At 47.0% G+C, this 27,196-nt stretch overlaps 1 protein-coding gene across 1 annotated transcript in view; it reads left to right on the top strand.

Moving 5' to 3' along the window:
* Window positions 1–216: 216 nt before the first annotated feature.
* Window positions 217–27,196, top strand: part of LOC307246857 (H(+)/Cl(-) exchange transporter 5-like) — a 47,175-nt gene continuing 20,195 nt past the window's right edge. The window contains exons 1-11 of the mRNA XM_080022885.1: window positions 217–625; window positions 1,521–1,667; window positions 16,731–16,903; window positions 17,079–17,178; window positions 17,714–17,901; window positions 19,179–19,301; window positions 24,276–24,482; window positions 25,279–25,359; window positions 25,584–25,818; window positions 26,535–26,710; window positions 26,952–27,092. Of these exons, the coding sequence (XP_079879011.1) occupies window positions 1,532–1,667; window positions 16,731–16,903; window positions 17,079–17,178; window positions 17,714–17,901; window positions 19,179–19,301; window positions 24,276–24,482; window positions 25,279–25,359; window positions 25,584–25,818; window positions 26,535–26,710; window positions 26,952–27,092 (1,560 nt within the window). The 5' untranslated portion in view covers window positions 217–625; window positions 1,521–1,531. The remainder of the gene's footprint in view (window positions 626–1,520; window positions 1,668–16,730; window positions 16,904–17,078; window positions 17,179–17,713; window positions 17,902–19,178; window positions 19,302–24,275; window positions 24,483–25,278; window positions 25,360–25,583; window positions 25,819–26,534; window positions 26,711–26,951; window positions 27,093–27,196) is intronic.

Genomic DNA, 27,196 nt, shown 5'->3' on the forward strand with positions numbered 1-27,196 from the left:
CCGATAAATCGAGCCGCGCCTTCGACTCAGTTGCGTCAAGGCGGCACTTTTCAATCGACTGCTTTTCCTGGCGACGAATAACAGTCAAAACAGAAGCGAACGGAGCGCGTTGCTCTTCCTTTCAGAGTCCTCGTCGGGGCCCTGGGGCCCTGGGGGCCAGTGGGGGGCCAGTGGGGGCCAGTGGGGGCCAGTGGGGGCCTTCTGCTTGGAGGGAGGATGCGACAGAACATCGACCGACAAAAAAAAAACAACCTTTTCCAAAGCCAGCTCACGGGAAAGCCAACAGATGACCGAAACATCGATCTGCTCCACTCACCCGGTTGAGCGGACGCCGGAGCTCGTCGATCGACCGAGTTTCCTGGCGAGGTGAACGGCCACATCCTGGAGGTGGCAGCTGCAACTTTCAAACAGCGGCCAAACACGCGGAAACGAGCCTCTGTGTCCCGCCCGTCCCGTCCCCTGCGCCCCCCGCGGCGTCCCCCGACCTGCGGACGGTGCTAATGCCGCTGGCGGGGCAGCTCCCGGGTCGCTGCGGGCTTTGAAACGCTCTGTTCGGATGGAGAGTGTCGCAGTGAGATCACGGTAATCCAAGTCACAAGACCCCGTCCGAGCAGCTGACTCACAGGTGAGGACGCTTCCTATTCACGGTTAAACAGTGACGATGCGTCCGTCACGCAAAGCAAAGCGTGGATTTCACGGCGCTTTGCTTCTCCGTGTCGAACGTGTTTGTCAAGGTTTCCAGACGAACGTGAAGCAGATTCCGAGAACGACCCAACAGCCGCAGTTCTCGCGATAGTTCGGTTTTCTTAAACACAGTAAATAACACCAGCTCCCCCCAGATGACGTGACGCTTTTATTAAAATGCATGATTAACAACTTTTCACAACTCTTTCACTTCTCACGCTGTATCTGTCTCTCTGTCTGTCTGTCTGTCTAGCTGTCTGTCTGTCTGTCTGTCTGTCTGTCTGTCTAGCTGTCTCTCTGTCTGTCTGTCTGTCTAGCTGTCTGTCTGTCTAGCTGTCTAGCTGTCTCTCTGTCTGTCTGTCTGTCTGTCTAGCTGTCTCTCTGTCTGTCTGTCTGTCTGTCTGTCTGTCTGTCTGTCTAGCTGTCTCTCTGTCTGTCTGTCTGTCTAGCTGTCTCTCTCTCTGTCTGTCTGTCTGTCTGTCTCACAGCAGTGGGTGACAAGGAAGCAGCTGAAACGCTTCTGGGTGTTAAAACAAAAAAAAAAAAAAAGAGAAACGAAGCCACGCGCAGCTCAGTGAAGGAACAAGGAAACAGTGAACTTCTCCATTACAGCAGACGTGTCTCGCTGCTTCTGTGGTTCCACCACCGTCTGCGTCTCCTTTGCAAAAATGGACGCTCGCTGATTGAAGCATGTTTAGGTTCCGCCCGCACACCCATGGAAAGCTCTCACCTCTGTGGGGTAAACGGAGAAACCAAAGTGACCCGCGGCAAACGGTCTCCCGTGTGTGACGCTGCTGTCAACGGCTTCATGGTTGTTTTCTGTTTTTAAATCCCAGGAGAGTGGAGGATGGACAGCTACCGCTCGGGCAGCCTGGACGCCCTCCATCACCCCAGCGAGGACGAGGACGACGACGAGATGGTGGACATCGCCGGCGCCACCCTGGACTTCTCCTGCACGGACGACGTCCCCCCCCTCGGCTCGGGTGAGAAGCGAGCGTGGCTGGAGGAGACGGGAGGGGGGTTGGTAAAGATAGATTCATCGATGATAGATAGACATTCAGACAGACAGACAGACAGACAGGTAGGTAGATCTCAGAGCTGCAGCTTGAACGAGGTCAGCTGATTAGCATTGATCAGTATTGATTTGGTGATCGGTTGTGTACGCTGTTTGGGGGTGAAACGATTGATCGATCCGTCGTTTCAGCGCTCCATCTTTTTTTTGGTAGATTGTGATGGGGTTTACATATGGAGCGATTTCAGCAGAGTTCCCACGATTTTCTACCTTTTTTTTTTTTTTAATATTATTTCACATTTTATGGCCTAAATTGACTGCAGGGATTATATCAACAAGTTTGAAAAATAAGTGACGGTAGGGCTGAGAGATATGATATTGATATTAATATTGATATTGTGATTGATATCGACTGGGATTCTGGTTCTTTTCACATGTTGATAGAGTTGCATTTTTCTGAGCTCCATTCATGGTTCTAGGGGTTCTAGTCTGGTTCTGGAATATTTCTTGTGTGTAAATATCTTCTGAAACCAAACCATCCCCGAAATGTAGTCAAACTATCAAGATTATTGTGCTGCGGTTGTTGAGTCAATCCTAACTTATTCACTTTAGACTTAGGCCGTTGTGGCACCACAATTCCACCATGTCTGTCACTAAAACTACAAGGATCCATTTGTTGAACTAGTGCAGGGCCCTCATGTCTGTTTGGAACGGGGCCCATTGCTTGGCCTCTGCTATTGCTGCTGTTACAGAACATTAAAAAAAATAACGTTTCTGGTCTAGGAACAAAAACAAGGCCATTCAGATTGTACGTCCGTTACCGACAGGTTGGCGTTACTGACAGATGACATCTACACTGGACGTAACGTACTGACCCCAACCTGTTAGGTACTGAGTCCACAAGTCATCTATGTGGGAACAGACTCCCTGAAGGAGGCCCATGTGCAAGGCACTACCTCCTGATGAGGATTAAACTGGACAAGCTTTGAGCTCGTCTTTATTCTCACACACACCCCAACACATGCATGACGTGCACTTACAGCGGCCGACACACACACACACACACACACACACACACACACACACACACACACACACACACACACACACATATGCGCGCATGATGGAGGCTGTGAGATGTTTTTCTGCTTTTTCCCCATGGAGGCGTGTCCTTCCTCCAGGGGGCAGGATAGGAGCGGTGGGCAGCTCACCGGGCCCAGGCACCGACCACAGTGTCCATCCTTGGTCAGGCCATGTTCTTGTGCATGTTTTTATCCTGCCTTTTTTAATCACGAAGCAATGTTATGGATTCCTTGTTGAAAAGGGGCTTTAGATTTACTTTTGAGTCAGAAATGATCCCTCTGTCACTGTTAAAGTTGTTTTTTGTTTGTTTTCTGAGATGGTGAGAACAGATGTGCGTCCAGGGTGGCGGGACTGGCCGTTGTTTCAAAGGGCTGGGTTTCTCCTGATAAGATTTATCTCTGTCCTCGCAGTGTGCGCTCTGTGCTCGTGTGCTTCTGTCTGCAGGCAGGAGTCCTTTGTCTGTTTGAGTGAATTTCTTTGCGGGACGTTGGATGATGGTGAATTTAAACAGTGCTCACCGCCTGCTTGCTGCATGACGCCTTTGTGTCTCTGTCATGAGTGTCCCTGAATTCCCTTCCCCGGTTGTCGTTTCATCTTAGCAAACAGGAACTAAAGGCAAACAGAGAAACTGAAAGTATTTTTCAAAAGCAAAAAGGAACATACTTACTCTGTTTATTAAACCGTCTGTCCGTGCACTGATATGGAGATCTCAATGCGTTTTCTCGTATAAGGTGGTTGTGACATCATCAACACATGTTTTTTTTGACTTAAACAAATTGACCGATTGGAAGAGCCCTTGTCAGGAAGGAGCTGCTTGGACCCCATAGAACAGGAACGTGTTGTTTTTCACTGAAAACCCATTTCAAAAGTTTAAACCTCCTCCGTGGGAAAATATTGTTAAATAGTCTTGAAAATAAGCAGGTGAAGGCTGCCCGGAAACAGATGATGCGGCTGTGATGTCATCACGACCGCTTCTGCTTCATTCTAAACGGAAGGAAAATCTCGAGGCAAGGCCTTTCACCAAGAACCATGTCAGGAAGTTACAAATTCTGGGTTTTTTAAAAGCTACAAGCATCCAAAATGAGGAGGAACAGTCCTTTGTCGTATTCATTTCAGCAGGGCATCGTCTGCCATTCACATTTAATGATTTAAAAAAACAAACAAAAAAAAAAAAAACACACTTGGAAGCAGTTGGCCGTTTGCAAAATGATGTCAAATCCTGCCTCCCTTTACTGCAGAATCCCACCAAATAACATTATAAATCCCATAAATACCCTTTAAGATGCTCTGGATGGTGCACATCAGTATTACAAGTCCCAACAGCAGCTTCCAACCATCCTCCTGCTTGAGGGGGGAACTGTGCGGCATTGGGACACTTTCTCTCTCTCTCAAGGACACGGCCATCGCAGGGGGTTCTTTCCTGAGTGGACGCCTTGATTGATTGGATTCTTTACAGAAACATTTCTATGTAATTTTATCTCCTATTTCAATGCCCTCTCAAGATAATACGGTTCAACACACATTACATTACATTTACATTTAGTCATTGATCAGACGCTTTTATCCAAAGCGACTTACAATTGTTCAAACACCGACGGACGCAGCCATCAGGAGCAATTAGGGGTTAGTGTCTTGCTCAAGGACACTACAGCATGCTAGCAGGAGGAGCCTGGGATCCAAACAGCAACCTTTGGATCACTAGACCACCAGCCCTACCACCTGAGCTACAGTCCCCGCACATTAACACACAGGTTAATGTGCATATAGAACCGTAGGGGGCGTAGCGAACGCGACCGCTGCTTCCCTGGAGTATACCCAGTCACTGTTCTAAAGCAGTCTTTGACACCCTGCTAGGAATATGATCAGATCCTGATGCTGTTTTTGATTGTTTTTATCAATCAAATAATTTCTCGAATCCCTTGAGTTCTCCTCTCGTAATAAGATCATTTATTAGCCGTCAAACATTAAAAACATCCTAATCGGCGTTGCTATTGACTGGATCTGTTTTTTGGGTACGAGTTGCACTTTGCTGCCAACAAACGAGCCCAGTGCCCATTTCCAGCCATAGCTGTGATTGACGGCACTCTGGAAGGGCCAAAAAGGCCTCGTGCAACCCCTCCAGAAGCATCTAGCCGGTCAGCGTCCATAACACCAAGTGTTGGTGTTCCGGGTCCGGGGAGTTGGGAAACTTTGAACTGACCGACTATGAACAGATTGTTCAGCTGGAAGACCCCTGGCCCAGAAGAAGAATCGTAGAAGGAATTTAGATCTTAGATGGAAGTCCGGCGCCTGGTTCTGCTGACGTCCTGCTTGATAATGTATGGCGGAGATTCCGTCACAACCGTGACCAACTGAGACTTCCTAAGAAAAAAAACCCAACCCTGGACCAGATGTTTGCATGGTTTTACCGTTCACTGCCGTCCAGATGATATCAGGATGGTCGTCACGTTCCGGTGCCTCCAGTCTAAACAGGGCAGCGAGGCTCGAGACCAGACGAGGCAGAGGTCTCACACCGTCCATATTCCTTCTCTCTGGCCAGAAGTGTTTCCACAACGTTGAGCATTGCAGAGTTTTAAAAAGAATGCAGTTCAATCGTGGAGCGCAACCGTGAGGCTTTGGAATTATACAGTGGGTTCTGGAAGGAAATCACTTTGGGGCCCCCAGGGACCGTGAAATCTGCTTGACCCGCAAACAAGCGTGTAATCAGCAGAATTGGAGTTGATGTGGTTTCTGTCTGGCAGCGCGACTCGAGGATGACTTATTTGCTTGTGTTGTGTGGAGCTCGGGAGACATGAGTGTGTTCCTTCAATTTCACCTCTCTGCCACTTTGCAGATGGCTGCACAAAGATAATGCACTGCAACTCAGAGTATTATTTACCGTCTTTCGGAAAGTATCCATTACTTCAATTATTAGTCCGATATGCACAGGTGGCTGGAAAAAACAACCCTTTAGGGCTTGTAAGATTAGCACCTTGGTCAACGAAACACTTTAAATGTATAATTATCCACAAAACCTGCTTATAATTAATAAGCATATATTGAGATAAATTCCTTGTGATTACCATAAATATTCACTTAGATAATTCTAGGGGGTAAAAACCTCCATGTCGGCCCAGGAGTGACATCTTGGCTGTCATGGGCGGCTTGTCTTCAGGGTCACAGTCGTCGGGGGTGTGGTCGGGGGTGTGGTCGGGGGTGTGGTTGGTGGTGCTTTCGCTCTCACCTCCTTCTGCATCACCTGGCTGCTCATGGCCGTGGGCTCTCGGCCGCCCGGACCCACCAGGGGGTCACAGAGGTTTCCCGGCAGCAGCACCCGGGGGCCGTGCCCACGGCAGGTGGAAGTGCGACGGGGGGTGGGGGTGGGTCGCTTTTACAGAATGGCCCAGAAAGGATTGTTGAGCGGTGGGGGACGCCGGTTTCAGCGACATTTCACCATCAGAATCAGAATCGGCTTTAATTCAGCCAAGTCTGTTTTGATTCCGGAAGATGCTTTTTATTTGTTTTTGACATTGCAACTCAACTCAGGGCTGAACCGAACCCTTCTCACGATAAGGACAAGGACAGCCAGTACCACAGCTCTTATCACCTTCATGTCACCGTGTTTCCACTGAGGCTCATCTTATTTGATACCGTTTTGGAGAACGCCATTGTAATTTAAAAAAAAAAAAAAAAAGGTCATGTACTGCCGACATAATTTTTTTTTTTTTTTATAGGAGAAATTCACAAGGTATACGGCCAGGACCAACGATGGACTTGGAATCAAAAGCAGAAGGACGAAAAGAAGGAAATGTTTCCTCATCTCCTTGGTTATTGGGTTATTTGGTTATTTCTCACAGCCCCATGTTCATCAAGTTACCCTGACTTCATCTCCTCCTCCTGCAGTGAGAGACATTTCCTTTCAGGCTGTACTGACTGAACTGTCAGTCCAATCGGATCCTTCAATGTGAATATTCGCCTGTTCAGCGGGGGGGGTGCACGCCCATTCCTCCGTGTATATATTTATGATTCCCCATTGAAATGTTATCCCTGTGTGTGTTTTTTTTCAGATTCCACCTGTTTTATCCTGTTGACTGTAATGCACACTGACTGACAACAACAACAAAAAAAAAAAACCTCACTCATGGGATTCCAGCAGACGACTTCCAGGGGGCAGCCCTAATTTCCTTTAATATTCTGTCTAATCTCCTAATACGAATTTAGGCAGCCATGTTGAATTTTTAGTGTGCTTCGAAAAATGTCCCAAAAGAACCCACTGATGCAGCAAACAGACGGTTTATGTGTTCACGCAGTGATGGGGTGTTCATTCGTAGTGTGCTCCTTCTTTCTGGTTTCCCATGTTCTTCAGGTTAGAGCGGCACAGACATCTTCCCTTCCCCTCCTTTCATCGCGGATATACTGAGTCAAATGAGTCAAAGCTCATTTGCTGTTCTATTTTAATTTCCACTTGGTATCAATTCTCGTGAACTGGAGCCATACTTTGTTGTTGTCAACACCATGTGGGTTAGGGTTAGGGCGAACCCTAACCCACATGTGAACCCGGCTTTCCTGAGTCTTTCAACATTTGGTGCTGAATGCCACACAATGTTTCAATACCCGACATATCAAACGCATTTCGGTCGATGCCAGAAAAGCCTCACGTTTAGATACACAGCCCTGACCCGAAGGAGCCAAGGTGAACCAGTGTAGGTCCGTACACCACGCCAGCGATCTGAGCTCCTTTCCACCGTCGCTGTCTCATTAAACAGCCAGCAAACACAGTCAGTCCAATGTCAATGCCCCAGCAGTTCCTCAAGGACCACCTCCAGGTGGTCCTTTTGGTAGCACACATTTTGAAGGATCCCAAAACAGCTTTGACTGTTATATTATATTATATTTTATATTATATTGTTATATTTTATATTATATTGTATTATATTTAATTTTATATTATATTACATTGTATTATATTTTATATTATATTGTTATATTTTGTATTGTATTGTATTATATTTTATATTTTATATATTATATTATATTCTTGAAATAAATATGATCATCATTTTTGAAATGGTGTTTCTGGTCCACTTTAGCAGCACCGGGATTTAAAGCACAAGCAGTGGAAGTCGCTTCCTCTTGGTCTTGGACTCGTCTCGGTGTTGTTGAGGTTTGGATTCTGACTCTTCTCGGGGGGACTGATCTTCGTCCCGGCCATGTTGGTTCTTTGTCTTCCCTGCTCCGGTTCAGATGTGCGGCCAACGGCGTGTAATAATTGACCAGGGATGACCCACGGAGAGCTGTGGTGCCTTGTGACCGGTGGGGTGTGTCGTCCTACACCGTAGCTCTGTTACCTTAGCAGGTCACCTGGGAACAGGGAGGGAGGGAGGGAGGGAGGGGACAAAGTACAGAAGAGTAAAGGAGAATACGCGGTGTGACAAGACAACTGTCATCGAAGAAGAAGGAACGGCAACCCCATCTGCGGTCGGGGCGAAAGAATCCACTTGATAAAATCTGTAAAAACAAGAAAAAAACATCTTGTCACAGAAATGATCTTTTATCATGACATGAAAGAAAAGGGTATAAAACGTTTCTATTCCACGAGGAGAAACTCCTGGAACCAGGCACTTGAACATAGCTCCTTAAAGCCAGCTGAATCATTCATTTGCCTGATTCTCACCGTTGGCTGGGCTCAAAATAAACCACCACGCCAGATGAGGCCTTTGTTTTCAAGATGTTGTGGATTGTTGTAGTAGTTTGAGTGTTTTCAGTGTAACTTCGCTCGCTAACTCCTTACAACACACCTTCCCAATTTTTCTCTCATTTCGGCCCCAATTCAAGCGCGACGAATGCAGCCCATGGCGGACACATCAAACGCAATCTAATTTGCGCTGGAGGGACACAAGTTTCTTTTTTTTTTTTTTTTTTTTTTTTGTTTGTTTTTTTCGCTGCTCTATCGAACATCAAAGTCTGGAAGTCGCCGTGTGACGCTGGCCCTCTGAGGCTCCGCTGGCCCTCCGAGGCTCCGCTGGCCCTCCGAGGCTCCGCTGGCCCTCCGAGGCTCCGCTGTGAGCGCTGATGCCACGGCTCCGTTCCGCAGCAGCCGGGTCTGCGCTCGGATGTCCCCCCATGTCTCTGAGTGTCGGCGCAGGGAGACGTTGTGGATGTCTGCATCTGTGCACGGGGACATCGGGTTCCCTCGCCTTGAAAAGCTTCATCTGACGGCGGCAAGGCGCCAAATGACCGGGAACAGACTTTGTAAAGACTTAAGAGCTCAGATAAAAGACAAAGCAGCACCACGTTCCCGCTGATGTTGACAGTTTGCCTGGGGCTTGATAACCCCGGCAAAAGTCCTTTGGTGTGAACCAGACACAGGATGATGGGTCGGTGTCGTGTGGAAATGTGAGAGCAGGGTCAGAAGCCTCCGCTGTCCGAGGAACACAAACAAGATGAGAAGGGGCCCACGCAGCGGCTCCAGGGAGCCCGCTGTGCTTTTTGTTTCCTGTTCAGAGAGTACAAACCCAGACACTTGCGAAGGAGTGTGGTTGCGTCCAGTGTCACGTTCACGTTGCTACCTTCCCCCGGCCTGGATAACCCTGTTCAGCTAGCAGCTTTTTACATATCTTTCTGTACACAAAATACTTTGAGATAAGCCGTGGTGATGGAATGTACCCCCAAAGTGACCTGGATTTATAAGATAGAGTAGAATAACTACATTTCTGGGTGGTTGTGTCTTGCAGCCAGCTTGTGTTCTCTGTTGTTCTCTGTCACTGAGAACACTCACACGTGATCTTTAGTTTTAAAATGTGTAGACCTCCAACCTGTCTCACTGACCTCCCTCCCAAAGTCATACCCCCTTCAATCTGAGACCCCACGACTTAAAAGATGAAATCTATTTTTCCCCATGTATTTATGAGCGGTCGGTGGTCGTTTTTCTCTGAATTGCTTTTACTGTTATGGATTCTGGGGAGTAGCATACATTATAACATACAGTCATGTATTTTATTGCAATTTATATTTGAACAGTGAGTGAAACAAAGGTATGCATGGATGTATGTGATATAGCTAACTAACAAAGTTATGAATAAATAATGAATGTGAGTGTAGACCCCTTTGGAACTTAATCTCCATTGTCTTATAAAGTCTGTTAACCATTAAGTTCAAATAAAAACATTCAGTTTCAAAAGTACAGTGAGAAATATTCTTAAGCCTCAGTCTATTGCTTTTAAGCTAAAATGCTTAAAGGTCAATTGTACTGCATAACATTTGTGGTGCTGGCTCCAAAATATGAATAAAGTGGGGAAAAAATAAGAAAATTTGTCACACTCTGAAGTTTGTTGTTGTCATGAGAATTTGGGGACCCAAAATCGGAGTCATGGGCCAAGATCCCCGCTCTCAACTTCAAATCTATTTGCCATGATTTAAAGAATCCAGAGGCATACATGCACTCGTCTTGTGTTTGGCTTGGTTCAAGTGCTCCGTTTGATGGGAATATGTTTCACAGTTTTGAGCGCACTGCGTTAGCGGTAGTGTTGTGTTTTGAAGGAAGTACATTTCCCCCGCCCCCCCACTGACCCAGTCACCCAGTGTGTCTTCTGACGGTAGATTAGTCCCACAGGACTCATGGGGTCAAAGACTTCCCAAACAAACGCGCCCTTATTTGAATGCAGCAATCTGCTCGGCCAATCACGGTAGCTCTCTGAGCCGCTCATTACCTCCGTCAGATTGGCAAATCGCCAGCCACCTTGCCCGGGTCCTCGCCCAATCGCGTAGCGCTCAGCGGGGTTCACTTCCTGGGAGGGAGCAGGGGAGGCTTGGCAGCTCCACTTTGAGCTCCCAGCCCGGCGTTCATGGTGGTTTCTGAGTCTGACCATGAGAGATGGACTGGGAGTACTGGAGCAGGCAGCTGGACGAGGAGGATGCGGTGGAAAATGGGGGAGACGGTGAGCTTGTGAGCCACAAACTCAGAGAGAAATGAAACCATGTTTTTGGTGGCGTGTTGTTTGTTTGGCTAGCTGGCTGGCTAGCTCGCTCTGCTGTTGTCCTGAAGGAGTTGTATTGAGAGTTGATGACATGGCTGTCTTCTCAAAGGGACAGACTGATTCTTTCAGGTTGTTGAGGTCTCATGTTGTTCTGCATCAGGACACTGTGTGTGTGTGTGTGTGTGTGTGTGTGTGTGTGTGTGTGTGTGTGCAGCGTATTTGCCACAAAGTTCACCAGCAACAACCACATGATGAATTCCATCGCCACAGTTTTCCCAGAGGCCGCAGTGGCTGGTGTATGTAGGCCGACTTCACGCGTGTCAGAGATCAGCAAAGCTCAGATTTCTTCTGTTTATAGAGAAGAACTTTATTTTCCCAAAGGAAGTCGTCTAGTGGCCAGAGCTGGACCACGTTACTATTTCAACCAGGGGTTCCCCAACCAGGGGAGACCCCCCCCTTAAATCAATCTAAGACTCCCTAATTAAAACCTAAGCGGTTGTTTTAGTCTAAAATAGTTATGTTTCCATGGTAGCGAGCGCATGGGTTTTAGGGCTTACATTACATTCGAATATACAGTCATGGATTTTGTTCTAGTTTCTTTTTGAACTGACACTCGTGTGGATTTCTGAACCAATATTCGCCTCAAATGGTCCAAGGCCCCGTGTCCCACCGCTGTGATCTTCCAGTGACCCCCTGTGAGGGTCGGAGACCCTAGGTTTGGAATCACGTATTTAAGGGATGTCCATTAAAGGAGAGTTATTATGAAAAACTCACTTCTCACTGCTTGTGCACATACATTTGGGTCTTTATTCTATGGATTCTATTGTTTTACTTTATTCATTCTATGTCCTTTTATAATGTGTTTGTTTTGCATTTAGTCTTAATGCTGTTGATGTTTCATGTAAAGCACTTTGAACTGCCTTGTTGTTGAAATGTGCTTTATAAAACACCTCAGACCCATATGAACTTGTTGAATAGGGGTGCACGTGACAGGTCTACTTTAAGATCCATTCAGCATTGTGCTTCTCCCATGTGTGAGGAGTGAGTGATTCACATTCAGATTTATTTTGGCTTGGTGTTTGCCCCGTCAGCTGTGCTGAATTCGTTTCCTCAAGATTTTATGGAGCTGCTGATAGGGGCCGAAAGAAGGATGAGTCCAGAGTTCACCGGTTGTTTTGAAGGCAGAGGTTAAAGTTTTGTAGGTCTGTGATTTAATTTATTATTCTGAGAATCATTCCATCGCTTCTTCTCATGTTTTCAAAACCTCACATTAATGAATCTGACTGACGTTCATTGTCATGTGGAGTCTGAGATCAGAGCAAATCATTAGTTTTATATACGAATCAATCCTACCCTCCCTTCATTCAAAATATACAAAATCTGTGAGACCTAATTTTGTGAGAAATTGAATCAGATTCCCTCTTATTGCAATTATTTGAGATGTTTATGAAGCTGTGCTGATCCCAGGCGGAGCAGGACAGTCCCTTCGCTGGCTTTAAAATGTTCCTTTCATTCAAGTAGAAACTAAGGAAAATGAATAGATATAAAATAAAAACACAGGAAGCGGCACCGTCTGGAGGGACAACGCCAATTCAGTTCTCTTGAGTTAAGTTTACGTTTGTCATTTTCCTTACAAGTAAGAAAGTAAATAAATGCAAATGTTCCCTAAATCCCTGTTCAGCCTGAACCCTGCGCCGCGTCTCATTGTGCCGCTCAGTTTGAAGTGGTTACGAGGTTGTTCCGTCCTAGACGGCAGAAGAAGCCACGCGGTTGTCATTACACACTGAGGTTTATTGTTCCCTTCCAGGTTCTGTTTGGGCCATGGCCTCCGGCGTTGAACGAACAACCGTCCCATTCCCTCTCGCGACACTTGATGAACCACCCGCGGTAACCCATGCTTCCAGGGTCATTATGCTATTATCCTATGTATTACTATATCAGAATCACAATATATTCAATTTTATTATATCGAAATGCCATAAATTTGTGGCGTGTACGTTACGTGACTTACGCAGGTGTGCAAGGCACACACCTGCTCATGGGGAGCCGTTAGGGGGTCAGTGTCTTGCGAAAGCTCTGTCCTGGTTAATGGTCAACTTTTCACATTCGACTGCGCTTCCCACGCAAATCACCTCGGTTGATTCCTGGAACAATCTGTCAATCGTTGAGCTTCCTCCGTTGTTCAGGTTCCTAAACTCGGCTCCGTAGTCACTGGTTACTGCCGCTGCCGCCTTGCACAAAGAATGCCCTTGGTTCAAAACTCGCTAGAGCCGGGTTGGCAAACTGATTTCCTCCCACACCCAAAGACATGCATGGTGGGGAAAAAAAACTCCATTCTGCCACTTGCCTGAGACCTGCAGTGAGTGCCCTGGTTCTGGACCAGGATCGCTCCTAAGGATGTGTTGAATGCAGAGGACACGTTCTTGGAATAGATTGATAAAGTCCTCTTGGCTAATGGAGGTTTTTCTTGTTCTGTGTTTGGGGAAAAGACGTTTTTTTCAGGCGTTCATAGTCTTTGTGTGTTTTCCATAGAGGTTGCGGCGGCAGGACTGGCCATTGTGGCAGTTTTGTCTACCACGTGCCACACAAGTGGCGTTTTTAGGGACCTCCGGTACAGAGACACAGATGACGGGGCGTCTACAACACCAGTTTACTGCAGAGAGGAGGCTAGCTGGAACAAGCCAGGAGCAGTTTATTGTAGAGAGGAGGATGGTGGAACAAGCCAGGAGCAGATGGAACATGTGTCACGACAGGGCTCCTCTCCTGAGTGAGTGTGGGAATGGAGGTTTTAACCTGCTGCTCGTTAGACCAACCAACGAGCAACAGGTTTGCAGCCACCCTGAACCAATCACCTGATTCCAGGTGTGGCTGCTCAAACAACACCATCCTCACCATACAGCCATGTTTCATCCTAAACATATTTTTAATAGATTCAAGTCTTACTGGAGCTTTTAAGCTTGAAATGTGCCCTTATCGCCTTCCCATATCTATCTCTAACATAAGGGTTAAACTTAACCAAATGAATTCATAAGGATGTCTCCCACAAGCTGTGCTTTTAGAAGGTGTCTCTCCTTTGTATGGCGCTTAATTTCCTCCCTGACAGTTTATCTTACGGACCAGTCCGACTTGTCAGCCTGGTTTCAATGAACTCTCACTGCCAGTCTGCCAATGCTTCCTGTATTTACCTGCTCAGCTCACCACCGTGTTGAAACATAGAGTTCATATAGAGGGAATTCGCTGTTGCATGGAAATAGTGTGTACTCACTCTTGGGCTCTTGCTGATATGTTACTTACTGATATTGTATACTTACGCTATACGATACTGATTTTGGAATGGCGTTCGAGAAGTTGAAAAGTACTGACATTTTTAGATATGACATCATTGTTACGCTGAATCTTTGAATTGAATTCTTGGCAGCACTGTGTCTGGAACAGCAGTCTGTTGGTGTTGTGAGTCACTCAATATTTCTTTATAATAAATAACTAATGTACTTCAAAAAAATAGAAAATTAGGTTTCAGCAACAGTTCGTCAGTGGTGGGTGCAGGTTCAGGGACGGACTGGGAGTGAGAAAATGACCCTGAACTTCAACCAGCCCACGGATACTCCACCACCCACGCCTCCTTTACCTCCCTCTTACAGAATAAACCAAACATGTGTTTGAAGTGTTCAAACACATCAGATTCATCATCAGATTCTCCATGTTGGGTGCTCGCAGACGTCCATTTGAAACCATGTTCTTTTAAATGCGCAGGTTTCCCACGTCTTAGCTCTGAGATGTCTCTTCTTTTCGTCAAATTTGTTCTCCTTCTGATCCACTGAGTTTCACTTTTTTCTCGGCCAGTTGAGTGGGCGCCGACATGTTCTGTGAATTTATTTCCGAGGACGAGCTGCACCGCTTGGGCTAATTCACCGCTGATGACTTTGACTAATTGTGATCTTTGCATTTTTGGCCGGAAAGGCGACTTCATTGCATTTCCTTATAAAGTGCCAAATAAATGACGTATCAAACATGTGTTAAATCGTCTTACAGATGACCCCGTGGACACACACTGTGGAACTGTCATGAGAACTGAACTGAAAGCCCTCCACCCATCACTCCACCCATCACATTCTTCCTCTGTCTTGAATTAACGCTCAGATGAAAGACATCACGTCCTGGCTGATTGTTCTGGAGCTTAATGACTCTGCTCCCCACGTTGGGGAACCTATTGTGGGTCGCGATCAAAACCAATGGTTGCAGTTATTAATAGAATTCATTGCAATGGGAAAAACTATTGGCAATATCCCAAAACAATGTTGATTCATTGAATGAAATACGGGCTCCTTTTATCACTGACAGAACTCCATCATGAATACTTGAGTCTTCCTAAGTCGGTGCAATGTCGTGGTGCTTTGGGGCCTGTTGGGGGGGGGGGGGGGGGGGTGTCCCCCTGGTCCGCTGGGGCTCCGCGGTTAGGTGGACGCCTGGGCGGCTCTGGGGACATCCGTGGTGCGTGTGCCTGTGTTCTTGGGGGATCCCGGGGCCCCACGGGGGAGTTGGGTGGTCTGGGTGGTGGCGCCCGCTTCTTTACCTGAGTTGAGCTGGCCTGTCTCCGTGGGGGGCGGGCTCCACATAACCAAAGCTGTGCTCTTGTCATTGTACAGCTCGTCACAGGACTTTGAGTTGCATTTATTGTTGGAAAGGTGCTATATAAATACATTTTTACTTACTTACGTACTTACTTACTTACTTACAGGACAGAGTTGTTGCAGCAGTTGTTGATGATTTAAGAATGAATCAAGAGTTTCATTGCAGGTTGAGAACTTGAACTCCTCTTGCAGACTAACTCCGCAATGGAACAAATACTCTGTGTTGTACGCGCAGCACGCTGACAGCACAGGTTGAGAAAACAAACAAAAAATAAATAAATCGAGCAGTGTTTTGCTTCCTGAGTCACTTCCTGTTGTGGGACCAGGGCTCAGGCTTTACTTCATTTTTCAACGTGTTGTCGCCGAGTGTCACTTTAACTCCGCCCTGAATACAATCAGGTTTTGTTTTGAGTCCCTGCTCAAGCTAAAATAAACCAGGCAATATACGTTCAATGGGCTTCTGTGACCTTGAACGCTGCCTGTTTTTGATTAAAAACGTAGTTTTGGATAATTCTCCATTGTTTACTCACGGCTTCATGGTTTTTTTTTTTCTTCCGTTCTTTATCTTTTGAGTCGGCAACAATGGGGGGGGTCAGCCAGAGTGAGGTCTTCCACAAGGTGTTTGCCCGTGTGCTCACATACTTGAAATCGGCAGCACCTGTGGCCCTGGCAGAAGAAACTGTCATGCTCAGAACCCAGCTCAAGCTCCCGACTGGGGTTCAGGAAATGACGGGTTTAGGTTCCTTTTGAAAACCCCAGTTTACACGCCGAGTGGCATAGCGGGCTGATTATCGACAGGAAGTACTTGCTGTACCGTCCGGGAAAAAGCTGTGCTGTCTACCATCCTCTCAGACACTTCATTCAATGTGTCTCCGTTCGGATTCTTGTGTCGGTCCAAATATCTCTCTGTTTATCTTCCAAGCTCCACATCAAAACCTTCCCTATGTTCCCACCAAACGTGCACGTGGTTGCCAGCCGCTGCCACCGTGAGCGTTTTACCGGCCTCAACCAGATTGTGATTGGCTTGTCCAAGTGCACGGAAAGACACTGAGGCCCTTTGAGACTGCACTGAATCTACACGCAAAATGAAATACCACCAACATTTGTTCTGAATATTTGCAAATTGCATGTGAAAATGTCAAGTTTGTTCTTTTGTTCTTTCGTTCTTTCGATCTTTAGTTTTTTCGTTCATTCGTTCTTTCATTCTTTAGTTTTTTCGTTCATTCGTTCTTTCATTCTTTAGTTTTTTTGTTCGTTCTTTCTTTCACGGATTCACTTCCATCTTCTTAGTTTGTGTGTATGTGATGTTTTTAACAAAAATAAAGCCCAACACATTTACTCAAATGATTGTTCCTCCCCTCCCAGGTGGGTATGAGGACTACAGCGTCCCCCGTCACAGTCCTCTGAATGGTGGTCCTGGTCCCTCCAGGCTGGTGGACCCTCTGGAAGACCCAGTCCCTGGAGTGGGGACGTACGAGGACTTCAACACCATCGACTGGGTCCGCGAGAAGAGCAAGGACCGGGACCGCCACCGGGAGGTGTGTGTGTGTGTGTGTGTGCGCAGTATACGTAGACAATGTGTCCAAAGTGAAATCAATGAATATTATGATGTTTTTACTCACATACTTAGATACACTGGTGGAAAGTACCTCATGTAGTGTGTATGTTCTATCCCTCCTCATCTCCCTCTCTGTTTCTCTCTCTCTCTCACAGATCACCAGTAAGAGCCGTCAGTCCACAGTGGCTCTGCTGCACAGTGTGAGCGATGCCTTCTCTGGATGGCTGCTCATGCTGCTGGTGGGGCTCATGTCAGGTACACGCACACAGTCTCACACAGTCACACGCACACACACACAGTCATACGCACACAGTCATACAGTCACACACACACACACACACACACACACACACACACACACACACACACACACAGTCATACAGTCACACACACACACACAGTCACACATTGTAATCTTGTTTAAAGGGTTGGGACAGGAAGCTCAGTCCTCCAGTTTATCAGCCCGTGTGATACGTGGGTGGATGTTGCCTTTGAAGGCCTTTGTCCTCGTCCTTCTTTTCTCTTTGTCATTTTTGTTTTTTTTCTTCCATTTCCTTCATCTTCTTCATTTCATTGACATGTTCTTCATTTCTCTTTGTATTTCTTGTCTTTTGTTGGACCGTTTCTTTGTCCTTCATTGTTGTTTTCTTTGTCTTTTGCCTTCTTTCTTATTCTTTTCACTTTTTCTTTGTTTCTTCATTTCTTGTCTTTTGCTGGACCTTTCCTTTGTCCGTTTTGTCTTTTTCTTTGTATTTTTTCTTCATTTTGTCTTTCATTTTTGATCCTCCAGGAGCTCTGGCCGGGGGCATCGACATCTCGTCCCACTGGCTGACGGACCTGAAGGAGGGCGTGTGTCTCAGCGACTTCTGGTTCAACCATGAGCACTGCTGCTGGACCTACAACCAGACCACCTTCCTGGAGAGGGACAAATGTCCCCAGTGGAGGAGCTGGGCCCAGCTCATCACTGGCACCACGCAGGTCAGAGGTCACCCATCAAAACCACCAAAGCCTGAATCGCAGACCACAATATCCATATTACATTTCAACTTGATTGATTTTTATTGTTCATTTCTTTGGTTGATCGTATATTTAAAACGACATTTATTTTTGAATTATTTAATGTTATTTATATTATTCATATTCGGGGTGTCACGATTCTCCAAATCCATGATTCAATTAGACTTTCGATTTTAAGGTCGCGATTCGACTTTCGTTCGACTGCCTCTGTTAGATGATCATGTCTTCATTTGAAAAGAAAAACACTTATTCCTCAATAAGTAACTCTTATTTGGATATACCACCTAAACAGTTATTAGGTTTAGTAAAACTAGACTGATAATTACCTTTGAATAATAAAAGTAGTGTAATAAGTAACTTATTGTTTAAGTTACTCACCAAAATAAGCGCAGAAAGCAGATGCTACTTTTGCCAGAGGGGGACATGGTTGTAAAGGGGAAAATAACTCTGCAGCTCCGATCGGAGCCATCTTTTCTCCAAACAAAACAAATTAAAAGTGTTGATGTATTTAATTTACTCCGTTTCCTGCTGCTGCGCCGCTGTGGAAAAAAAAATCCTGCCGTGTTCTCACTGCCTGGGGGCACACGCCCCGCGGCCCGGCACGCTCTGCGAGGCGGTGGTGGCGTTGAGGAATGCGACGCAGCGGACTCTCCAGGGAGCGAGCGCAGCTCTCCCAACTCACAACCCAACCTGATTCAAGTCTGACCGGAGCAGGACGAGCCGCAGTGCACTCCCCCCAGCGCTCACGCCATTTGTTTAGCGGCGGACCTTGACCGCCCCAATATGGTGACCATGTCAGACGATATTACCCACAAAAATACGAGGAGAATCTGCTTGTGATTTAGTAGCTTGAAGTCGAACGCTTATTTGGATCGATTTTCAATTTCGATTTCAAATCGCGACACCCCAAATTCATATTAGATATTTTATAGAGAATAAATATTTTTCTGTGTTTGAATAAATTTTTCCGGTTTATTAAATATTGACAATTCTTTCTGGTTTTTTTTTTCAAAATAATAATGTTTTACGATTTATCAATTTAATATCTATGAAAGCACCAATTATCACCCCCAATAAATCATACACACCTTTTTTTATGGAGGGTTGCTGCCCTCTAGTTGTGGTTCTCTGTCACGACATACACACCTTCCCTGTTTAAATGTTTCTCGTGTTTGTTCCAACTCTAACTGCATGTTGTGGATGTAAAGCTGTTTTAAACTGAAGCGCGTCTCCACCAGGGGGCATTTGCCTACACGGTGAACTACATGATGTTCATCTTCTGGGCGCTGCTCTTCGCCTTCCTCGCCGTCATCCTGGTCCGAGCCTTCGCCCCCTACGCCTGCGGATCAGGGATACCAGAGGTAGAGGCGCTCAGTATTCACCCAAAAGTATCAATTACAATTTTCTAAATTGATTCCGAAATTGAGATGACAGAATTAGATGAATAAATTGTGTTTTATTTTTGTTTGTATCATTATTTTTATTTGACCTCTTTATTTACTGTTTTTATATTGAATCATAATTTGATGTATTTTTTAATCTCTTCATTTTATTGTATTTCTGTCAGTTCTTTTTATCTCCTTTCAGCTCAAAGACGCTGAGCCCACTTCATGTTTAAGTTTTGATTCTTGTTTTTTTTTTTATTTTTTTTTTTTATATCAAGATAAAGAAATTGATAAAAAGTAAACATGCTGAGATGTTGAGTTTGTGGTGTGGTGGAAATTAGGGAAATAAATGAAGATTTATGACATGGATCTGGATTCTGAGATATGAGATACGATGTGATGAGAAACTATGAAATACGATGTGGTGAGATACAATGAGACATGATTGGATGTGGTGAGATACAATGCGGTGAGATGTGATGTGGTGAGATACGATGTTACGAGATTTGATGTGACAAGATACGATGTGATGAGATACGATGAGATACAATGTGGTGAGATGTGATGAGATACGATGAGATTTGATGTGACAAGATGTGGTGAGATGCGATGTGACAAGATGTGATGAGATGCGATGTGGTGAGATACGATGTGGTGAGATGAGAGATGATGCGATGAAATACTTCTTCTTCTTCTTTTGTATATCATCAGATGGCCAACTCAGTGTCATATAGCCACGCCCTCGTCTCCAGTCCTAGGTCAAAAAGGCCAGCTTCTGAGGGTGGGCTGTATAGGGGGCAGCTGGTGATTATGTGCTCGGCAGTCTGTTCAGGTTCGCCACACTCGCATGACGCACTGTCGGAGAGGCCCCACTTCTTTAGAGAGGACTTGAAGCGCCCGACGCCAGTACGCAGGCGGTTCAGCGAGGTCCATAGGTGGCGTGGCATGTCTTCTCCTTTTACATCTCCTCCTGGGTCCCGGATGTATCGTTGGATGCGGGAGGGCGCAGCTGACTCCCACGATTGTCTCCAGGATGCTGCCAGCCAGGCGTCCTTGGACAAGTCGTCAGGGATCGACTGTAGCATCTCTTGTGCTGCCTTGTTGTAGGGATGGCGAGACTTGAGCCTGCATGGTGGTGCCGGTGTTGTTGTGGCTTTGTGCAGGATGTGCCAGTCGTTCTTCTGGGCTTTCCTTGCCAGGGCGAGGGTAGCTGCTTCCCGTCGGAAGACTGGGTGGGGCGATACCAGCTAGGACTGGCAGGTAGGACACAGGGGTGGGTTTCAGACAACCAGTTACTATCCGGAGGGCGCTGTTGATGACAGTATCCACCTTGTTCGCATGTGGACTTCTGCTCCAGGCAGGGGCACAGTATTCCGCTACATTTACATTACATTTACATTTAGTCATTTAGCAGACGCTTTTATCCAAAGCGACTTACAATTGTTCAAACACCGACGGACGCAGCCATCAGGAGCAATTAGGGGTTAAGTGTCTTGCTCAAGGACACTACAGCATGCTAGCAGGAGGAGCCTGGGATCGAACCAGCAACCTTTGGATTACTAGACCACCAGCTCTACCTCCTGAGCTACCATCCCCACGGGCTACGGGTAGGACCAGGGCTTGCGTGGATATGCGTAGGGTCTGGGGGGAAGCTCCCCAAGTCGAGCCTGCAAGGCGGCGGATGAGCGAGACCCTTGCGGTTGTCTTGGCCTTCACTTCATCCAGGTGCTGCTTGTAGGACAGCGTCCGGTCCAAGCATACGCCGAGGTACTTGGGGGCTTGCTGGAACTCCAGGCGGATGTTGCCAACATGCACGTCCAGTTCCCTTCTTGCCTCCCGGTTGTAGAGGTGGTAAGCTGCAGACACTGTTTTGCCCATGCTGAGCTGAAGGTGCCACTTCTGGAGGTAGTCTGCCAGGATGCCCATGTCTCGGTTGAGGCCTTCTTCCATAGTGTTCCATGTTGGGCATCGAAGCATGATGGCCAGGTCGTCCGCATAGCCGTACTTCTTGGATGTTGTGTCTGGCAGGTTGTGAATATAGATGTTAAATAACATTGGTGAGAGGACAGAGCCTTGCGGGACACCGTTCTTCAGCCTTCTGAGCCTGCTGGTCTGGCCATCGCTGGTTTGTAGGATGAAGCTATGGTTAGATAGCATCTCCATGATAAATCTCACCATGTGCCGGTCCGGGATTGTTCTCAACAGTTTCAGGTGTAGTCCACGGTGTCACACGGTGTCATAAGCAGCTGTCAGGTCCAGGAATACTACTCCAGCTTACTCATTATCTTGGAAGCCGTCCTCGATGTCCTGGGTGAGTAGCGTTACCTGGTCCACCGTTGACCTGCCTCTGCGGAAGCCGGCTGGTTCCGGTGGGAGTTGAGGGTCCACCACTGGCTCAATGCGGCTGTGGATCAGCCTCTCCAGAATCTTGTATTGGACACAGAGCAGGGATATGGGCCTGTAGGACTTCGGGTCTTCGGCGGGTTTGTTCGGCTTTGGCAAGGCTATGAGAGAGGGATGATACCTCACACGATGTCAGTCGTGCGAAGTTTTTGTCCGCATCAGGGAAGCGACCATTTTTCAGGAGCTGGGAAGCAATAGCATCTGCAGTCACTGGACACCTACGAGGTGTTGTTTTTCTCCCTGAGAGCAAGTTGATGGTCTGCCACGCCTTCCGGCTGGAGTGGGTGAAGTCGATGGATTCCGCTACTTCCGTCCACCTAGCCCTTCGGGTGTCATCCAGCTTCTGCAGTAGGGTTGTTGCTGTTGCGTCCATTTCTTCCCTGGTGATCGCCTGCTGGTGTTGGCGCAACAGGCAGCTGCACTCCTCATCCCAGCCCGGGATATAGTTTTTATTGTAGCCACGTGGGATGTTGTGCTTTGCTGCCCTTAGGAGGACTTCACAGTAGGCACTGTATGCAGCATCCACGTCTTCTGCTTCTGGGTCCATGAGACCAGCAGTTCTTCTTTCTGTTTCCACCGTAAACGACTGCCAGTTCGCCTTCCTGAAGTTCCATCTCTTGACCGGTTTGCCAGCTACCGGCTGTACTAGGGATGGTACTTTGATGATGGATGGCCGGTGGTGTGAGCGAGGGAACCTGTCCAAGACACGTCTCTCCGGTTTCAGGTCGTTACTGCGGCATATGACGAAGGCCAGATCTGGGTTGGTATAAGAGTTCCAACGTGCAGAGCAGAAGCTTGGGGGCTCCTTTTGGTCGTACAGCAGTAGTACCTCAACGTTAGAGGCCCACTCACTCAGTGCTTCTCCATCCTGTGATGTGTGTTGGTAACCCCAATCCGTATGTTGGCAGTTGAAGTCACCTGCATAGATGGCAGGAGCAGTCACGGATGGAAGTGATGATGCAGTCAGCGCTGTTGGTGGGGGCTAATATACGTTCACGACAGATGTTTCTTGGATTTTAGTGGCCAGCCACTCGATGTTGCAGCCAGGTGGAGATTGGCTGGTGGCTGCCCAGCTCAAACCATCTCGGACGAAGGTTGCCATTCCATGCTTCTTGCTGTGGATGGATCCAGCGAGGGAGAACCCAGGAAGCTTGAGGTTTTCATCTGACACCCAGTGTGTCTCTTGCAGGAGGACCGCTGCCACTTTGTTGGAATCGGCGAGATGCCTGATGACTTCGAGTTTGGCGATGGTAAGGCCCTCGACATTGAGTTGGAGCACCGGCAGACCTTGGTTTTCGACGGTGGGGGTGTGCGCCCCTCTTAAGAGGATGTTCTCTGCCTTGGTTTTGGCATTGGCTTGTACCTTGGTCTGCCAGCTCGATGATTCTTTGGCGACATTAGTTTCGTGAGTTGGTCTTGCACCATTTCTCACTACTCACAGGAGAGGCCTCGTGAAGGCTGTCGTCTTCTCCCCCCATCGATGAAATACGATGAGATGCAATGAGATGAGATACAATGAAATGAGATACAATGAGAGGATGGTTCGATGAGCTAAGATGATTCAATGAGATGTGATGAGATACGATGTGGTGAGATGAGATTCGATGTGGTGAGATGTGATGAGATACCATGCGTGAGATGTGATGAGATATGATGCGATGAGATACAATGGGATATGAGCTGAGATGAGATACAATGTGATGAGATGTATTGAGATATGATGCAGTGACATACGAGGGTTCAATGAGATTCGATGAGATGAGATATGAGATACAATATGATGAGATAAATTTATACGATGAGGTGAGATGTGGTGAGAAACAACGTGGTGAGAAACGATGAGGTACGATGAGATACAATGACATACGTGGAGATGAGATATGAGATGAGATACGATGAGGTGAGATACAAAGTGATGAGATGATATACAATGTGATGGGATGTGGTGAGATATGATGTGATGCGATGAGATGGCGAGATGAGAGACGATGTGATGAAATGTGATGTGTTGAGATGCAATGACAGATGAGATACGATGTGATGAAATACAATGTGATGAGATGCAATGAGAGATGAGATGGGATACGATGAGAGGAGATACAATGAGATACGATATGTGAGATGTGATGAGATGCGATACAATGAAATGAGATATGATGGGATGAGATACGATGAGGTGCGATACAATGAGATGAGAGATTAGATGAGATACGACGAGATACAATGTAGTGAGATGTGATGAGAAATGATGCGATGAGATAGAATGAGATATGAGATGAGATGCGATGAGGGATGGGATGTGATGTGGTGAGATACGATGAGAGATATGATGTGATAGGAGGTGATAAGATGAGTCTTGTCTCTCCCTGTTTTGTCAGCGTTGGCTGAAAGATGAACTACACCAAGAAACTGTTCTTCTGCTTCAGAGGGGGAGATGGAGGGAGGGAGAGACAGGGGGGAGGGAGAGACAGGGGGGAGGGATAAGAGGAACGGGAGGGAGAGACAGGAGGGAGGGGTTTGACCTTACGTTGACCTCTCTCCCTCCAGATAAAGACCATCCTGAGTGGCTTCATCATCAGGGGTTACCTGGGGAAGTGGACCCTCCTGGTGAAGACGCTCACCCTGGTTCTGGCCGTGTCCTCTGGGCTGAGCCTGGGGAAGGAGGGCCCCCTGGTGCACGTGGCGTGCTGCTGCGCCAACATCCTGTGCCACCTCTTCACCAAGTACCGCAAGAACGAAGCCAAGCGGAGAGAGGTGCGGCGCTCCACTCATCCACCCATCCCTTGCTCCGCTCCATCACTTTCCCATGCAAACAGAGAGCTAAGGTGTATTAAAGTGGTAATCCCTCCGATTATTTTGTTGCGCGAAACAAATCACATGTGGTACTTGTATTAATCTGGTCCTTCACGGGAAACATTCATTTAGCTAGGTGTGGTCAGTAAACCGTCGATGTGGATGAACAGTCACAAAAAGAACAACAAACATGTAAAGGCGTAAATAAATATTCATTTCTTTGCTTAAAGCGGCAATCCATCAGATGGACTGTGTTTGACTGGATTCACTACATTTCCCAGCGTTCCATTTTAAACGGCGACGTCGGGTTTCCCTTCGTCTTCGCGCTTGCTCACTTATCTTCCCCCGAGTTTTTCTTCTGGTTTCGTCTTGGTCACGTGAGGCGGCGCTGGATGTTTTCAGGTTTCTTTTTCTTTTTTGTTTTGGAATGTTTGAATGTTCATCCACTGCGGCTGCCTTTCACTTATTGTGGCTGTGGCGGACCACGCCACCAACAACGGAAACAGCATGTAGAGGAACACAGGGAGAACATTGAATGGCTGGTTATTATGGTACCAGCTAAAAAATGTATCAAATGTTGGAATTTTTAGAGAAAATAATCTCACGGGTTACCACTTTAAACAAAGAAATACGTATTTATTTACTAAAAACACAATTTATTCTTGTTATTGTCTCATAAGCTAAGCTGAACCCACCATAACCCTTCCATATTTAATAACATTTTCTCCCGTTGCATTCATCGTGTTCCGTCCTCCAGGTTCTGTCGGCGGCGGCGGCGGTGGGCGTGTCCGTGGCGTTCGGAGCTCCCATCGGAGGAGTGCTGTTCAGCCTGGAGGAGGTGAGGACGCTCCCGTCAGGCGCCGCCTCGTCCACCAACATTTGGGATTCGTACTTGAATGGGTTCTGACTGACTAGTATAAAATGTAGACCTTGCCGGGACGATGCAGACCACGCATCAGAGTCCTGGGAAATGATATTTAAACTTAAAAATGACTTAACTTGAACGCCATGGAAGAGGCGGCTGACAGACGGATCCTCCTCAACCTGTTGCTCCGCCTCCAGGTCAGCTACTACTTCCCGCTGAAGACGCTGTGGCGCTCCTTCTTCGCCGCTCTGGTGGCGGCCTTCACGCTGCGCTCCATCAACCCGTTTGGGAACAGCCGCCTGGTGCTGTTCTACGTGGAGTTCCACGCCCCCTGGCACCTGCTGGAGCTGGGCCCCTTCATCCTGCTGGGCATCTTCGGGGGCCTCTGGGGGGCGCTGTTCATCAGGGCCAACATCGCCTGGTGCCGCAGGCGTGAGTGCCGAGCGCTGTCGTTGATGACCCTTTGATTTCAGCAGGAAACGCTGCATGACGCAGGAATGTGGATTCACAAACTGAAGGGATAGAATCGAACGATCTTTGAGGATCTTTTTATTTAGACTTTGACGTCGTGACGGAACATTCAGACGCGCGCGGCGTCGCACATCTCTAGGAGGTTTTTTGTGATTGTCGCGACCGAAAACGCTCCGTTTGGCAGGGGCTTTTCTCTAAACCTTGTTGTTTTTTTTATTCCGGAAAATGTTCTGGAATTGGCAAAAATTGTGAGTTAAATAGAAAGTAGATTTTTTTTTTTTTAGATATGTATTTTAACTACCAATGAAGAGTCACCTGTCATCACTTCCTGTGCTTATACACTGCATCTCACATAACAACTGGAAATATCGATTTATTTATATCTGTCTGTCTGTCTATCCATCTGTCTGTCTATCTGTCTGTCTATTTGTCTGTCTGTCTGTCTATCCATCTGTCTATCTATCTATCTATCTATCTATCTATCTATCTATCTGTCTTTCTGTCTCTGTATATCCATGTATCTGTCTGTCTATCTATCTTTTATTATTATTATTATTATTATTATTATTATTATTATTTTATTATTATGATAAAATGAAACAGCGTTGTTTTGCTTCCAGTAAGACATGTATAAAATAAAGGCTCCATTTGAACCCCGGCTCCCGTGCCGTCCCCAGGGAAGTGCACCCGTCTGGGCCGCTACCCCATCCTGGAGGTGCTGGTGGTGACGGGCGGCACCGCGCTGCTCTCCTTCCCCAACAGCTACACCCGCATGAGCGGAGCCGAGCTCATCTCCGAGCTCTTCAACGACTGCTCGCTGCTCGACTCCTCCCAGCTCTGCAGCTACAAGCAGGTGGGTGGAGCCAGGTGGCGTATGGAGGAGTTTCGCTGTGTTTGTATCTCGTTTCCATGACAACCTTTATCCAAATAAATCAGGAAATCCAAACTGATGATTTTTATTTTTTATAATAATTGAATCTATGCCCCCATCTCTCTCCCTCTCTCCCTCCCTCCCCCTTCCTCTCTCTCCCCTCTCGCTCTCCCTCTCTCTCTCAACCTCTCTTCTCTCCCACCCTCACCCCCTCCCCCCTCAGCTCCCCAACACCACGGAGCCCTCGTCGGGGAACAGCCTGGCAGACAGACCGGCAGGTGAGGGGCTCTACAGCGCCCTCTGGCAGCTGGCTCTAGCGCTGCTCTTCAAGATGATGGTCACCGTGGTAACGTTCGGCATGAAGGTCGGTGTCGTTTTGCTTTTACCGTTTCGTCTGCTTGGACATTTTATTTTCGGTTTATCTGTAGGCGCCCCTCACCATTTCTGTTTTGGGTTTTTATGTTTGCC

Source organism: Zeus faber (genome assembly GCF_960531495.2).
Source record: "Zeus faber genome assembly, chromosome: 22".
Taxonomy (NCBI): Eukaryota; Metazoa; Chordata; class Actinopteri; order Zeiformes; family Zeidae; genus Zeus; species Zeus faber.